Source organism: Furipterus horrens, unplaced genomic scaffold, assembly GCF_987537825.1.
Source record: "Furipterus horrens unplaced genomic scaffold, mFurHor1.1.pri manual_scaffold_5, whole genome shotgun sequence".
NCBI lineage: Eukaryota > Metazoa > Chordata > Mammalia > Chiroptera > Furipteridae > Furipterus > Furipterus horrens.
The window spans coordinates 4,504,164-4,521,327 of NW_028327175.1; the positions used below are offsets into that span (position 1 = coordinate 4,504,164).

Sequence of the window (17,164 nt, forward strand, 5' to 3'; positions counted from 1 at the left end):
TGGGTCTGTGTCAGGGGGAGGAGTCAGAGTGGGGACAATGCTGCTGCTGTCTGACTTCTGGAGGCTTGCCTGGCACTCACCCCACTGCCAGTCACTTCAACCACTTCCAGTATGTGACCGGCACCCCTCCAACTGCTGCCCTGGTGGCGGTTCCCACAGTGGGTGGGTTTGCTTATGTTCCAGGCTGTACAGTCCCTGTAAACAGACTCCTGAGAAACTGGCAGTTTCTTCCACTGCCCCAATCCCCACTGGTTTTTACAGCCAGCAGCGTTGAGGCTTTATTTTTCCTGGCACTGGGCTGCGTGGTCTGGCCTGGAACTGGGATCGCTTGTTCACAAGGCTCCCCCCAGATTTTTATCCACCACACATGAATGTGGGGTCGCCTGTTCCCCCACCTCACCGCCTCACCACGTCCTCTCTTCCCCAGCTCATGGCTCTGACCCTCGTACCCATCTGGATGAATGTGGCTTCTTTAAATCCTTGACTGTCAAGACTTTGATACAGTTCAATTTTATGGCAGTTCTGGGTGTGTTTGTTTTGTTAGATGCGATCCTTCTTATGGTTGTGCAAGGAGGCGAAGTGTGTCTACCTACGCCTCCATCTTGACCGGAAGTCTAAATATTAGATTTCTTAGACAGTCACATTCCTTGATTGGAAAAACTCCCTATTTAATGAACATTTCTTTATCCTGTTATATTCTTGGGTCACAAGCAGTGAGGTCTCAAAAGAATATAATACAGTCTCTGGACACATGTATTTTTTCTTTTTTGATTTAATCCTTATTGTATTTTTCCATTGCCATTTAGTCCCCTTATACCTCCTTCCCCTCAGAAATCACCACACTGCTGTCCACATCTGTGAGTCCTTCCTTCTTTCTGCTCAGTCCCTCCCCCCCACGCCCCCCACTAGCTGTCATCTGCTCTCCATCTATGAGTCCGTCCCCATTTTCTTTGTTAGTTCAGTGTGCTCATTAGATTCCACATTTGAGTGAAAGCACATGGTATCTGGACATGTATCTTAAATGCAGGTAGACATAAAAACTCTGAAAGAAGTCTAATATGTTAATAAAAGATGAAGAAATCATCTTTTGGGCTTCCCTTTTTCTCTATTTTGTTTTACAACCAACGATGACTACTTGCGTGTTTATAAAGCCCTGGTGGCATCTCCCCAGGACGTCCTTGCTAAGAGTCGCAGTGAGGACCTCCGCAGAGGCCGGGCCAGGCCTGCGGAAGGCGGGGTTTCCTTGTGCTCTGCTGGTGCCCAGAGACTCAGCCTGGTTTCCCACCCCCTCAGCAGGCATCACCACCCACTTGATCCCTTTCGTTTCTTCTGTAATCTCTAACCTTTGTGGCCTTCAGTTTACTGCCAGCGACAAGGGGACAAGGACGAGGCGGGAGACCAGCAGCATGACAGTAAGGGAAGGCACAACTTTTAAATAAACTTACAAACCGAGGCCCCTGGTTTACGGTTCCTGGCCCAGCCGCAGACTGCGAGACAGCCCCAGGTAGGGTCCCGTGGCAGGCTCTGGCGTTCTCTAACGAGCCCAGGAATCAGAGGAGTTACAGGGACCATTGCTGAGATGACTCAGTCTTGCCAGCCATATACACAAGTTTTCAAGCACACGTAGATGGTATGAATAATCAAATTCATAACACTGAACACTTCCTTTCTCATCTCATTATTGCTCAATCAAAAGACGCTACAACTACCAGTCTCAAGTAAGCATCTGCCGCACTGTGTGATGTGACGGGGTCTCCATGCCCAGGGCCCGGGGAACACTAACATAGAGAGATGCACACAGGTCCTAGCAAGACAGAGCAGGGTACACCAGGCAGCTTGACCACAGAACTGAGTCAGTTTGGGCATGTTTCTTAAACTCTGCGCCTCCCTTTGCACATCCCCAGGAGAGAATAAAATAATTCCATGAACCTTCCCGTTAGGGAAAGCTCAATGAACTCAGTTTCCCCGCTGACCGTCTGTGCCCCCGCGTTCCTCACCTCAAGTCGGAAGGAACTGTCAACCTCCAAACGAAAGGCCAGCTTACCAGGCCACCAGCCAGGCCCAACCCTGTCACCTCTCTGCATTTCCTCTTAACCCACAGAAACACAAACGAGTGCATGTAAAGAAAAAATCTCAATATTACTCCTTGTTTTGAATAGAAATATGTAAGATCAATCCTTGCCTTCAGAACAAAGTGTAACTCATTCTTGGAGAGTATCAGAAAGGTAAAGGTACATTAAGTTTTAGCTACACACGACCCGAATTGAAAATTATCCTTGAACTATGTTCTCAGCAGTCTAGATGAAATGACAGTGAAATATAATTCCAGATAATCATGTACTATCTCACCCATAAAATTCCTTTAATGACGAAGGAAGTCTAATTGACCTGAAATGGCATTATTAATCAAATATTTTAAGTTGATAAGCTTAGTAAGCAAAAAGAGCAAGACTGCTTTAATTTTAAGTGCCCTACTGACATGCCACCATAAGAAATACAGTGTAAATATCAGATTCGAATGCAGTTAAACAATATTTTTTAACATTTTCATTTTCAGAAAAAATTGTCTTCTCTGGTACCTGTTACAAACCCCTGCACGTGTTACCATTAAAGGGATTATTACTACTACGCTAACTACTACTTTACTAAAATAACCTTTTGGTACAGTACTGCTTGCAGAACAAGCCTCTGAGAAGACAAAGCCATCAGATCAACAGCTGCACTCCTAGTTTTCTTCCTGAACAGTCCTTTCCCCCTTCGAAGCACAAGTCCCAGGTATTCCCATCAGGGACAAAACGCTGCCCCTTAACAGCACTGCACAGAAAAGCAAACATCTGCTAGTTTAAAAGCAACCCTTCTCCCACCGTACCCAGAAGTGAACCGAGGCCAAAAGAACCCAGGCGTCTTATTGAAAATAAGAAAGCCTGGGAGCGGGAAAGCTTACGGGGGTCTTTGCAGCCCACACCTCTCACTACGTGAACTATTATAAAACAGACGCCTCCAGCAGATGGAGACCTGCTCGCATGGGGAGCATTTTCAATACAAAGCGTACAGGCATCCCTTGGCTCACTGCACACCACAGATCTTGCATCTTTTATACACGGAAAGTAAGACCCTCCACCAACAAAAACATTAGCACGTGCTGAAGGCTCGGATGGCGGTTAACATCTTTTTAGCAATAAAGTATTATTTTAAGTTACGGTAGATATATTGTGTTTTTAGACATAATGCTATTGCACACTTAACAGAATACAGTATAGTATAAACAGAACTTTTATATGCACTGGAAAACCAAAATATTACTATAATTAGCTTTATTGCAATATTCGTTTTATTCTGGTGGTTTAGAACCAAACCCACAGTATCTCAGACATATGCTTGTATTTCAACTGTTAAAATAACCCAAGAAGATATCAGGCATACACCAACATCCTCTGGATAATAAGTGTAGGAGCAGCGTTAATTTAGTTGAATTTTCTCTAATTTAATTACTTTTTTTATTCATAATTACAAGGATGATAGTAAATTAATAAGTACTATAATTTTCTTCTCTCCCAATAAATACATATTATATGTTATATTTTCAACTAATAAATCAAATCAATATACCAATCTTATTTGAGGTGGTGCACACACAATACAATATACGGATGATGTGTTAACTTGTATACCTGAAACCTATATAAATTTATTTTCCAATGTCATCCCAATAAATTCAATGAAACACTAAAAAACTAAAACATAAAAAGACTAAACACACACACACACACACACACACACACACACACCCCAATCCGAGGCTTAGACATACTGTACCTAATAACTTTAAATTAAAGCTTTTTTTAGACATAGATTGCAGCAAAGACCCAAAGTGCTGTAAAGAGTCACATTAATTCCAAGCTCTATAAAATATATTTATAGAAGAAAGCTTCTTTTGCAATTGTTCATCAGTGTGTCCATTAGCTACGAGGGATTCCGGAATGTGAGCAAATGATCGTGAAAGATCAAAGCCTCGTCGCTGACAGTTCTCCTAAGCGGGGCCCCTGCTCTCTCAATTTTAAGCCACTGTGTCCGGGAAGGGCTAAGGGGGGAAATCCTAACTTAGGAAGCGCAGACAGCGAGGCATGCTTTAACGGCTACCCTTCATTTTCCGTCTGCCTCCTAAACACAAACTTGGATTTGGACTTCTTTCCCCCTGAGAGCAATGCAGTGTTCCCGGATGCCTGTCATTCTTCCCCCTCAAGAAAGAAGCCACACGCTCCAGCTACCAGTAACTTCCAAACGCTCTCCTGTAAGTAAATGTGAAAACTAAAACACTCCTTAAAAAAGATAAGTATGGAGAACTGGCAGCCTGCATGTTTATGTCAGCCTCAGGGAACATGGAAACCAGGAGCAGACACTCACCAGGAAAAGCATTACTTGGGGCCCGACTATTTCTCATGTGACATCTGTCTTTCGTGCATGTCACGTCACACCCAGCATTCCAGTTTCGCTGGGTGAACCCCCAAAGGCCCGAAGAGCAAGCTACAGCTTCCACGTGAAGAGTGCAGCTCTGCTCCTTGCCTGGGGCCTCCCTTAGAAACGCTTGGATCAAACATATTTATTTCCCTTCTGCTTTTTAAAACCCAGGACCTCAGTCTTGGGATGTGAGGCAAGGACAGAAACAAGAGTTTAAAACAAAAACAAAAACCCAAACACGGAACACACTAAGAACAAAGGAAACACAAGCGTGTGGACAGGAAATGAAGCAACTCCAGACAAATACCTTTTGGGGCCGCCAACGTAGGTGAAGGTAAAGGTGGAGTCAGAGTACCTGAAATCTGAAACAGAAAGTCCTGTGAAAAGCTGCCCCTGGAGGGGACCGTCCCCCGGGTCGGGGCCGGGGATCGCGGCCGGAGGGGCCGGAGGGGTCGGAGGGGCCGGGCGTCCGAGCCCCGGGAGGCGGGGGCTGGAGCGCGCGGGGACCCCTGCGCACCGGAGGGGATGCCCCGGGCCGACGCCGCGGGAGGCCGCCCCCCGGCAACAAGTGCCAGCTGCCATGGCAACGGCGGGCGAGCCCGGTCGGTCGGGGCGGCCGGAAGCGGCCCTCGGAGGCTGCGAGAGCCAAAGGCGATCCCTCTCCCGAGGGAGCAAAATGGACGCACGGCGACCGCCGGGAAGGGGCGCTGGGGGGCCCGCGCACCCGGGCATCCCCCTCCTTCGGGACCACGCGCTGCCGGCCGGAGGGGGCTGGACGGAGCTGCGGGCGCCGGAGGGCGGCCCGCCGCTGCCCGCGGGGCCTCGGCGCAGCCGGCGAGCGCGGCGCAGCGCAGCGGGCTCGGTTCCCGGCCGCCCATTGCGCAAACCCGCCGGTCCCGCCGCCCCGCTCCGTCGCTGCTGCCGGAACCGGGGTGGCGGGCTCGGGCGCCCCGGAGTGCGCGGGGGCACCAACAAAACAACGAAGGTTCGCCCCCCTCCCCCCGCCGGCCGGGCTCCGCTCCCCCGGCCGCCGGCTGCCCCGGGCTGGGGGGAGGGGAAGGGGACTGGCTGGCGCCCCCTCCCCCTTTGGGCTTCCGCTGGCGCTGCAGCCGCCGTTGCCAAACGAGCCCGGGGACGGGGAGGCGCGACCCCCCCCCCCCCCACCGCGGCCACACACGGCGCGGGGTGCAGACGGGGGAGGGGGCGGCGGCGGGGAGCAGGCGCGGGTCCGAGGCGCCGGGAGCGGGGCGAGCGCTCACCTGCGAACAGGCAGTCCTTCTCGGCCCGGGACTTCTGGAGCACGACGTCGATATCCTTCTGAATGCGCTCTTGCCGTGAACACATCCCCATGAAATCCACCCCTGGAAGAGAAGCAGCGCTGTTTCCGCCCACCCCACCCCCTCGCGCGCTGCCAGCGCTCCGAAATACTCGCTTAAAAATGAAACCTCTGGCCGAGGCAGGGGCTGAAGGCGAAGTGGCTTCGGAAGTGATCCCGGGGGAGGGCGGAGGCGGCGGGGAGGGGGAGGGGGTCGGCCTCGCGTCCCCAGATGTGACCGCCCAGCTGCGGCCGCCGCTGGATTCCAGTTTCCTCCCTCCTGACAAAGGGCGCGGGTGACACCGAGTCTCACTTTCTCCCGTGCCCGCCCGGAGCCAGGGCCGCGGGGGCCCGGGGTGCTGGCGGCGGCCGGAGAGCGAGCGGCGGCGGCGGGGTGGCGGGCGCCGGCGAGGGGCGAGCCCCGCTCCGCCTCCCGCGCGCACACCCCCCGCGGCCCGCACGGCGGCCTCCACTCCCGCGCACACTCGCGCCCGCGGGCGGTGCCGAGGCTGCTGCAGCGCTGGCCCCCGCAGACCCTCCCGCCCCGGCTGCCCCGCCGCGCGGTCACCCGGCCGCAGCCGCTGGTGCTGCGCTCGCCGCCGCCGCCGCCGTCCGGGGCGCAGGCCGGGTTCCCCCGCCGGCCGCCGAGCGCGCCCGGCTCAGCGGGAATGCAGGTAGTGAGGACGCCCTGGGGCTCCCGCCGCCCCCCCTCCCCCCCAGCCACCACTTTTATGAATGCCACTCCACTTTCGGAAGGAATTATGTATGAGTCAGATGGAAAACCCTACCCGGAGTGGCCGGGAGGGGGGCGGGGGGAATAAAGAAAAATCTTTTACATTGAAAAATAAATAAATAAAACGAACAAATCTCTCCTTGTCGCCACGCCAGCCAAGGTGGGAAAAGCTCTGAAATTACCCCAGACGCGCATCCTCCGGCGCCCTTACTGCCCGAGTCTCTCTCCCGAATGGAAGCAGTCCAGCCCCTTTGGGGGGCCCTTCAGGAAACGCAGCCCCCTTTGAGGGGCTTCCCCGAGGTCCCAAGCCTCACCAGTTCTTCCCTCCTAGGCATTTCTGCCCATTAAAAATAGAAGGAAAAAAATGGCAGACTCAACCGACATGGGTCTGGGGGGGGTCCCCTAAAATAGGGACATCTGTTTGGCTTGTTTGAAAAAGGCCACCCCTGTGCCAGTCCGTCAAGGGAAAGCTCTTAGAATCGTCTCGTCGTGCTTAGAAATGAGGTACTACCCGGAGCCGCACCTAACCCTCAGGGCGCGTGTAGCTGCCCAGCGTAGGCATGGCCGGATGCCTTAGCAGAGGCTTCCAGGGGTGGTTTTCTTACTGATCTCTTCTGCTCCGAGAAGGCTCCTCCAGGCCGGCCGCGTCTCCTCCGCTTCTGCGCTCCCAGGGCCTGGTGCAGTGCCTGGAATATAGGAGGGAAGCCCACACCTTGGCCGAATGCACGACTGGCCGTGCCTTGCAGCGCCTTTATAGGTATCCCAGTTTCCGCCAGCCCCTCCACAGCTAAGTACCCCAGAGCTGTCCCAGGCCCTTCGTCAGGCCGGCTCCGATTCTGACGTGGCGCTGTGATGTTTCCGAGAATTTAGCATGACTGGTATCCCCGAGGGATGCTCAAGATTCTAGAGAGACAAAGGCCACGTGAGATGATATGATCCAGTTCTTTGATCTCGCAGAAAAGGAAACATGAGGTTATTTGTTGTACAGCCTGGAACACATCACATTGATTGTGAATGAATCACTTCCTGTGCAGGGTAAACCAGGTTCAAGTCCTTCCTGGTTTTCTGCTTGGCTGCTAAGAGCACTTTCTTCTCTTCCTCGGAGCCCTGAGTATCATGTGGACTTCCTTCTTCCATTCTGGGCTCTTCACGTCTCCCAAAGCTTTAAATCCATCAGGTCACGACAATGTATGTTCCAGTTGTCTATTCACAAAGCTTGCATTCTCAAAGCAGAACCTCGACTACAAATAAATTTGAAGTCGTTTTAAAGCCACTAGTGCATTGTCAGCACCGCCCTTTGGTTTACTGCTCCGTGAAATAGTCCTCCTTGTGATCTGTGCTGTGTTTGATTTTTCCCCTCAGGCTTCACAGGCTGCCCTGTCTTTGTTAAACACAGCTGACCTCACTCCGTGCCTGTAAAGTGTGATATATTTAAGCATTTTTAAATTGTAAGGGGTAAAATAAAAAATAAAAATAAAATAATGAACCCTAGCTTTTTTCTCTAGTACACATTGATGCAAGATATGTTTCCCCAGTTAATACTATATCAAGGCCTCGTCATTCCATGTTAAAGCTTTTGGCCCTGATTCTTCCAAATTCTGCCCACAGCCAGCATTCCACTGGCCCTGTCTCATCTCAGACTCTTAACCGAACATTTAGATCCTTTGTGCTCTCGTTACTGAGCAAAGGGGGGGCTCGTTCACATGGTGCCTCGGTGTAAAACCCAACGAGTGTGGAGAAAAACAGGTCTTTGTTGACAATCTTCTTCTTGAGGGGGCGGGTAGGAGCTCTCCGGCTCAGAGCCCCGTTTTCCCATGAGGCCCATCACTTCCCTTGCTCCCCAAAAAGTTATCAGCCAAAACCAAGCCCAATGTTTCCCCAGTCCTTATCTGTCAGCTATCTCCTTCGGAATCTGGGGTTCAGTGTCATCAGCCTCCGTATGACAGTCCAAGAAAGCCTGTGACATGTTCTACTGGATGGTGGTGCAGCCCCAGAAAGGCACAAGTCCTAAGAGAGTGTCCTCTCCGTATGTCCCGACTTCTAGGAGTCCAGAGAGAGCCCAGGTCTGCAAGGCAGAGCCCTTGGTGGCTTCAGCGTCAGCTAGAGCGGACATGATGACAGCAGCCGTGTGCCTTTCTTCCTACTGGCCCAGGCCGTGTGGCCAGATCTGGACTGCAAACCGCATGGCCGCTGCTTCTGCCACGGCTGCTGCACCTGCTGCTCCCTCACGCTCCTCCAACCTGCTCCTCCCATCCTGCCTCTTCTCATGGCAGACAGGAGTCCTTCTTCCCATCACACTTCCTGGCAGATTGGTGGGGTCCCTCTGCAGCCTTTCAGACTGCGTGGGCCAGTGCCCCAAATGGCTGTTACCTTAGTTTCAAACCCTGACAGCGTCCTGTGACGCAATGAAGTGTGGTGACCGGTTCTGGCCACTGGCAGAATCTCACACAAGCCACCTAAGCTTTTCGTCACCGTTCTGTGGTCAGAGCCCCTCCCATCTCCGAGGCGCCCTGGAGCACTCATAGACATTGGCGTAACTCAAAAACTAGCTACCCGCCAGAGGTACGCAGAGGCATCTCTCAAGAAAATGGCTGTGCTCCGCTGCGTCCCGTCCCCCAGACTTTGAGGCTTCTGTCCACTCTCTTACACTCTTATTAAAAACTATATGCACCTTTCAGATGAGGGGGTTCTGTTCTTGCCTTAAATACTCATGTGCACATACGTGGGCCCACGCACACGCATTCAGGAAGTTAGCGTGTACTAGGCCCTTAATAAAGTTGTTAAATCCTATCATTCACAACGAGAGAGAACTCCGGTCCTATGCCATAGTAAACTGGAGAGAATCTGTACGTTGGACGAGTGAGTCTATGAAAAAGGCCCACTGATTTAGAAACAATGGTCCCAAGCCAACAGATAGAACTTAGAGGAAAAATGTAAATTCCTCACCTGTGCTGAAAGACACCCCGCCCCCCGAGTGTACGATAATGGAGACGTGGCTGGGCTGTCACCTCACACTCACCCGGAACTCAGCAGAGCAGGCTGATACTACTGTTCTAAATGCTTCACATGTATTCACTCATTTCATATTGACAATAACCCTACACGGTAGCTGCTGTCTCATTCTTCCCGTTTTACAAAACAGGAAACTGAGGCACAAAGGGCTTCATTACCTCACCTCTGGTTTTTCCTTTCTCCAAACCTTTCAGCAGTTGAACTGAACTTTAAGGGAAATAAATGTTCCGAAGTCTCCCTGGTGGGGAAAGTGCCAAGCCAAGGGCAGCAGGCGCTAAGGGAAGTCGACCAGAAGCCCTAGGAGGTTTCCTCCTGGCCTGAGGCACATGTCCTCCCAACGTGGCCTCTTCCAGGCGCACTCACGATTCCCTTTCCCTGCACAGAACCTCCTTCCCAAATGAATCCCAGCCCTTGGTAAACCTTCAGGACAAGTCTGCTCTGCTCTTCCTTGGGGTTAAGAAAGGGGATGGGAAGCAGCATTAGCAAATAAACCGCCCCTTCCCCCAACGCATGGGAACATCATGTGAGAGCCTGCCTTTGTGACAGAATCAGAGTGAAAAAGGGAGAGGGGTGGGTCTCAGGGGTCCCGATGGGAGGAGATCACCAGGGGACCGGTCCGCGTGGCAGTGGCGCATGTAGCTCAGCGCTGGTCTGCAAAGCCGACAGGCGCGAGGCGGCCCCGGGAGCCAGGCCCGCAGACCGGCCCTCCCGTGGGGACCAGGCCCGCGCTGGGTCTGGGCTGCTCTGGGGCTCGCTCGTGCTGAAACTCTCTCGCCCCGAGGTGAGAACGACAGATGCTCAGTGTGTACCCTGGAAGTAACTTCTTCGGGTCTACTCTGCGCTGTTTCAGGGACGGGATGTGGCCAGCTCGCCCACCCTCAGCGTCCCCCTGCGCGCACGGCGTTCTCCGCTTTGTTACCTGTAAGCAAGACCCACTGAAAGCAGCATTAGCACGAGGACGTATGGCTCTTGGATGTAACCCTCCGAGAAAGGAGTAAAGGCCTGTCCAGACAAGGGTTGGAGCACCCTCCCCTAGAGAGGGGCCGCTCTGTCCCTTTTCTCCACGGGATTCACTGAGTCCTTGTAAACCCTTAATTCCACTCCTCACCCCAAAGTTCACAAGCATTTAGAGTTACGAGAGAATCCTCTCATTCTAGCATTCCTATATCCCCATAAATGTACGTCTGTTCATAGATTGATACACACACATTTTAATTGAAAAGCAAACACATAATATACGTCGTTCTGCAACTTGAGTTTCCACTCTCTTGGAGCACTTTCTATGTCAGTGCCAAGCCATTAAGCTCAGAGCTCTTCACCACTGCAGAGAACTTTATCACACACTTCAACCGTGCCTCCACAGTCATGATGGGTTTTCCAAATGTTTTGTGATTCAAACAGCTTGCAGCAAATGCACATCTTTATGCACAACTTCAGCAGTTTCTTTGCAATAGATGGTTAGCAGTGGAATGACGAGATCACCAGGGACTGGCAGTTTGAAAATTTGATAGGTACAAGCAAATTGCTCTCAGAATTACCTTATCATTTTATACGCCACCAACTGTTTTTGAGAGTGCCTAATTCTCTGAGACATTCCTAACAGCAGATACCATCAGTTTTTAAATTGTTTGCTAATTGGTTCGATAAAGAATATTCATCTTTTTTTACGTCTTCCCTTGATTATTAGTGAGGTTGGGTATATTTTCAAGTGTTTATTGGCAATTTGTGTTGTCTTTGGAATATTCAAGTACAACTGAATATGATTGCCTGCCGTATCCTCTCTATGTTTTCCTGTTGGGTTTTTCTGGCTTTTTATTATTTATTCATAAGATATATTTACATATTTTGGAGAGCACTCCTTTTTCTATTATAGATATTTTTTAGTCACATGGGAGTTTAAATTTTTTATTTATTAAAAATAATGAAAATGAAAAAATGTAAGCTAATTTCTTCAGACCAAATACTGCCCTCTTCAAAAATCTTTCCTGGTTTTCAACCCACTAACTAATATCCCCTCTTCCGTGAACACCTCGCTTCTAGACTATAAGTCCCTTGAAGGCAGGAACTGGTTTTACTCATCTTAGTAACCACCACAGAGCTTGCGATAGAGACTATTTTAATATAATGCACAGTAGTTAAATGGATAATTATCGGATTGACTTAAAATCTTAATCATTGTCTTTTACTGCTGTTGTTTTAAGTTCCTTGAAATTTAGATTGCCCTGTTGCCTACTCTCTGTCTCCACTGGCCCTTAGTAGCCCTTGGCAGAGTGAGGAGTATATTGGAGGTGCTCAGTAACCATTGATTGATTGGTTGATTTGATCTTGTTATGACCTTGTCCATTTTATGCTCTATTCACAGAAGGGAAGCATTTCCCCAAGGGTGCTCCATGGCTTATAATTATATAATGAGATTTCCCCCCGCCAAAAAAGGTTCCGGATTTAAGTCAATTTGGGGAAAAGTAAGTGGATTAAATGAAGTTAAATAGGTTTCTCTCTCAATAATTTGAGCCTGTAATATGCCTAATTAAGAGGGACGTATGGTATTTCCAGAAAGTTCTAGATGACCGAACACTTGGAGTTTTTGTTTATTGGTTGATTTTTTTTTTTTTGCCGGTAAATTGTGTTCCAAGTAATATATACATACACAAACTCATACACACACACACACATGTATACTTAATTCAGGTAAAAACTTCCAATATATAGCCTTTTTTTCCTTTGTAATATCAACTGTAAAACAATTTTAACACTCATCTCAGGAACGCTTGTGATGACGGGGCTTTTGAATAAAACAGGATGAAATTCTGACTCTCCAACTTAGCAGAGATCTAAACCTGGGCAAGGTACACAACCACACTGTGGTTACGTCAAATCTGTTTTCTCACCTGAAAAATGGGGAGAATAATGGCTCCTCTCCCTTAATGGCTGAGACGAGAGGATTAAATGAGATAAATACATGCAAAGAGAAATACAGAAACTGCTTAGTAAGAATTAACTATTATTAAGGAGCCACTTATAAGAAATTCTCTCTTTCAAAACGATATACAATTGACTGACCGCCCCCCCCCCCCCTTATTCCCCCAATTCATTGTGTTCTCTGTCAGACTGGATAGATTTGTTACAAGTTGTAAGTCTGTGCATAGGGACTTCCTCTTGTAACTTCCTCTTGTGTTTGGACGCCCTCAGTGCACAGTGCCCCAGGGGAAGCCAGAGGCATTGGAGTTGGAGGATGGTGCTGGAGGAGCCGTGGAACGGGTTCCTCCCTGCAGGTACATGTCCCATCATCCAGTCTGGCTCCTGAGGCCACATCCAGGGCCGCTCTATGTGTCAGGAACCGTGTGCCTGTATGACAGGCCCTAACTCAGACCAGCAATGGTGAGATGGATGTGTGGATTCATACCTGGAAAGGAAGCTTGGGGGCCTTGCAGACGAAGGAAGCGCTGGAGGGGCCTGGGGCTCGGGGAACCGAACTGGGGACTCAACCCGAATCTTCTCTCCCCCCACTTCCATTTCTGCTGGGCATTTTTCTTTCTTTCAAATAACAGGGAAAACGGCCCTCCGGTAACCCCACGCTTACAGCATTCCAGCTTAGTAAGCCCAGTGGGGGAAGGGGAACTGCTTTTTCCCAAGAACGATACAGTAATCCCAGGATAAAAGTCACATAACCAGCAGCCCACCTGGGGGCAAAGGTCTACCCTCTGGACAACGGCTGTTGCCGAGTGGATGGAACGCTGTGACTTGTCAGGCCCAGGCCAAGTCCTTCCCATGTGCTCAGGGCAGCACGTGGGAAAGAAGGATGCATGGTCCCTTGATGGTCTCCTGCTAGTCTACTTTTAAAAAGTCGGTTACAACACAAGTTCCCTGCAGTCCCCTACCCTGTATCTGGGCTGTTCACTCATCTTTAAGGGGCTGAATTATATGAAGACGTGGATGAGTTTATTCCTCGCACTTTGGACTCCTTCTCGTTCTCACAGGCCATAGTTATAGTTACAGTCCACGCTGCGCAGTGGCGCCCCGCCTCTGCGGTTACCCCTGTAACAGCACTGAGCACACTTACTATCTTCCTTCCTTCCCTTCATCCTCACCCAAGGCCATTTGCCCATTGCTTTTAGGAGGAGCAGAGGAAGGGAGGGAGAGAACCACCCGTTGGTTGTCTCCCGTACGCACCCAGACCAGGGATTGAACCCACAACCTAGGTATGTGCCCGACCAGGAATCAAACCTGCAGCCTGATGGTCATGGGATGACACCCCAACCAACTGAGCCACACCAGTCAGGGCTTTCTTCTTCTCTTAAGAGGCTGAACGACAGTGCTCAGGGCCTGAGCAGTTCGCTCCGTTCAACAGTATTTCTCTTATACTTAAGCTACTGTGGAAGGAAGGAAGGAGGAAGGGGGGGGAGGGAGGAAGGGAGTCCCCTTCCAGCATGAGAAACAGATACGGAGACATGGGACATGTACCTGAGCCAGAGCTGCGGGTGGCAGTTTGCAGGTACCGGTGACTTAAGTGTCGCAGGAACTGAACAGCAAAGTCAAGAATGTGAAGACAGATACGGTGACGGCGGGAGGCCCGGGGGCCGGGGCGTGTGTGGGCCAGCTCGCACACGCTTGCAAGGCTAACTGCACACACCTCTTCCCCTCCGCACTCGGTGACTTCATTCCTGTTGGTCGCTTGATAACAGCTACCGTGGGATCACTGTGTTTGCCACAGCCAGGGGAGTGGCTACAAAGCAGGCCTCCAGCTGTTTTGTTCTGCTTTGCTTTGAACCAGGGAGCTGACGGTTCAGCCCTTACCGTGCCGGCATGGCCGCAGCAGGTGAGCAGGCCGGGGCTGTCACTGCAGATGAAGCTAGAGCGGTGCCCAAGGCTCAGACCATGGCGGGAGGAAGCGATGGCCTGAGCACAGACATCTGACCTGCTCAGCCGTGGGGCGAGTCTGGGAGGGAAATCAGGTGACAGGGCTGGCTTATCAGCTGCTGGGAAGTCCTTCAACAAGCTTTCACAACAGACTTAGCAGAAGGGGAGGAAAACAGTCACCCTGTCCGAAATGCTCAAGATTCTAGGAAAGTTACCGCCTGTCATAGCAAATCAGTCTTAGCCAAGAGCTTAGCCTAGAAGTCTGCCCATCCCAACCTAAGCTTAATTTCACTTGTGGACACAGGGGTAGCATCACTTTGAACCAGTGCCATGGCCCATATGTCCCTATAACACAAGTCCACTTCCTCCCGCCCCCTGCACGCCAGCCCGCTGAGATGTTGACATCAGTAGGCTTCCAACACAAAGATCTCCAGCTTGAACCAAATGGGTTTTCACTTTCCTTCTGGATCTGTGAGTATGCATATAGAGAAAAGTTTATTTAAGAGGGAGGGAGAGAAAAGGATGCAGGAGGAAGAGGAGGAAGAAGAAGAGGAGGAAGAGGAAGAAGAAAAAGGAGGAGGAAGGGGAGAGAAAAAATGATGGAGGAAAGGAGGAAGAGAGAAAGGGAGGAAGGGAGAAGGGAGGAAGGAGGAAAGGAAGGAAGGAAGGGGGGAGAAGGAAGGAAGGGATGGAAGAAGGAAGGACAGAAGGAAGGATGGAAGGAGGAAGGGAGGGAGGAAGAAGGAAGAAAGGAAGAAGGAAGGAAGGAAGGAAAGGGGGAAGAAGGAAGGGGAGAAGGAAGGGAGGACGAAGCGTTCCTTTCAGAGTTGCGGAGAAGGAATCAAAACAGTGACAGTGGCAGCATCACATGCAGGTTGCACAGGACGAGGAATGACGTTTGCAAAGTCACTTTGTTGTTGTTCGTTTCGGATTTCGCTCTTATGAAACACGAGCTGTTATCAGTGGGCAGGCTCTTGCACACTTGGTACTTGACATCACAGCAGGCCAAGAACTGTCTTCCTTTTCCCTAGTGTCGGAGCCCTAAAAGCCGTCCGAGACTTAGTTCCCTGAATCTGATTCTCTCTGCTCTTGGGGTCTTTGGCTTTTCTACTGCCCTATGCAGGGAACACCTTGTGTCGAAAATCACTGCTCTACCCGTTTAAACTTAGTGTAGTTTACAAATAAAATGTATAGTTGACCTAGAAAGTAGAATTAATATTGCCATCACTTGTTGCTGCCATAAAAAAAAGTGGTCACAGAACTTAGTGAGCATAAATTCAATCAAAATGTATTCTTCTCCCATTTTACAGAAGGGAGTCATCCATGGAAAAGTTGTCACAGGGCAAATTTCAGTAAATCACAGTGTAAGTGCCATTGGCATTAAGAATATATAATTACTTCAAGACTGAACAAAGCATTGATTGCCACTTTATTGTTCACAATTTTTATCTTTTTTTTTTTTTCATCTTATTAGAGAAGACCCTTTAACATTTCCCGTAATACTGATTTGGTGGCAGTAAACATGTATCTAACAATGATAGAATCTAAAAACCTAAACAAACAAACAAGCACAGTAAGAACAGACTCATAGATATGGAGAACATTTTGATGTCTGCTGGATGGGAAGGGGCTGCAGGTGGAGTGCAGGGGGTGGGGGATTGAGAAGTACTGATTGGCAGTTACAGAAAAGTCACGGGGCCGTAACACAGCACAGGGGATAAGTCATTAATTTCTAATAACTGCGCATGGTATCAGAAGGGTACAAGATTTATCGGGATGATCACTTAGTAAGTTACAAAACGTCTAACCACTGGGAGTGTAAACCTAGAATAATATCCTATGTCAACTGCAATTGAAAAAAATTTTTAATGATTTAAATTTTTTTAAAAGTTAAAGAAAAGGATGAACGAAGCAAACTCCTGATGCTCAGTGTCTGTTTTGAGGAGTCCTCCTGCCTCCCGGCCCGCACGGGAGAAATCTGCTCCTCACTCCTGTTGGATGTGTGCCTTTGGCCTCCTGCCGAGGGGAGTGAGCACTGCCGCCCCTGCCTTTGGACTCGCCGTTGGCTTATTTTGGCCAGTCGATCACTCACAGGTGTGAACAAGCAGCATCCTGGCACGCGCTAGTGTGGCTGGGCGTGGTCTCCGGCACTTCTAGCATCATTATAAGAAGAACATAACGTCAGGCATCGGTTGGCTCCAGGAGGGCAGGGCAGATGTGGACGCAGCTGGCAACGCGGAGCCACGCCCAGTCACGTGCAGCCTCGGTCGGGCACAGACGCGGGAATAAGAATACACGATCGTTGTTCTCAGTCGTGGATCTGGAGTGAATTTGTTACTCAGTACTATTGCGGGCATGGTTGACTGATACAAACCATAAAGACAAACGATATCAATAAAAACGATGTGGTATAAACTAGAAAATGTGAGTTTCTTGAAAAGAAAACCTAATCCAGCAACCACCAACTGTATACCTACATGGTGTTCATGCCTTCATGGTGTGTCAGGATCAGCCCATGCCTTCTAAGCAGAATGGACATCCTGAAATCAAACCTGTTGTAAAGTCAAATTCTTTAAATCCGAATAGTTATGTCTCCTGATGTGCCCGGAAACCATACTATAAAAAAATATTAAGAGGATTTATCTCTGAATGGTGGTCTTATGGATATTTTAATTTTTTTCCCTTATTTTAAGTTTTCAATAATAATGTGGATTATTGGCATGATTATAAAACATTTTAGTTTATTTTAAAAAGAGCAACTTTAGCTGGATTTTCAAGTTATAGATTTT

The 17,164-nt window shown here is 49.7% G+C and overlaps 1 protein-coding gene across 3 annotated transcripts in view; it reads right to left on the reverse strand.

The window, feature by feature from the left end:
* Nucleotides 1–6,117, reverse strand: part of PARP8 (poly(ADP-ribose) polymerase family member 8) — a 138,110-nt gene extending 131,993 nt beyond the window's left edge. The window contains exons 1-3 of one of the 3 annotated variants that reach the window (XM_090276124.1): nt 6,087–6,117; nt 5,718–5,819; nt 4,766–4,820 (exon numbers count right to left, since the gene is read on the reverse strand). In XM_090276124.1, the coding sequence (XP_090132250.1) occupies nt 4,766–4,820; nt 5,718–5,808 (146 nt within the window). In that variant the 5' untranslated portion in view covers nt 5,809–5,819; nt 6,087–6,117. Of the gene's footprint in view, nt 1–4,765; nt 4,821–5,717; nt 5,954–6,086 lie in introns of those variants that run through there. The other 2 variants (XM_090276127.1, XM_090276125.1) reach the window with 2 other exon arrangements.
* Nucleotides 6,118–17,164: the final 11,047 nt, after the last annotated feature.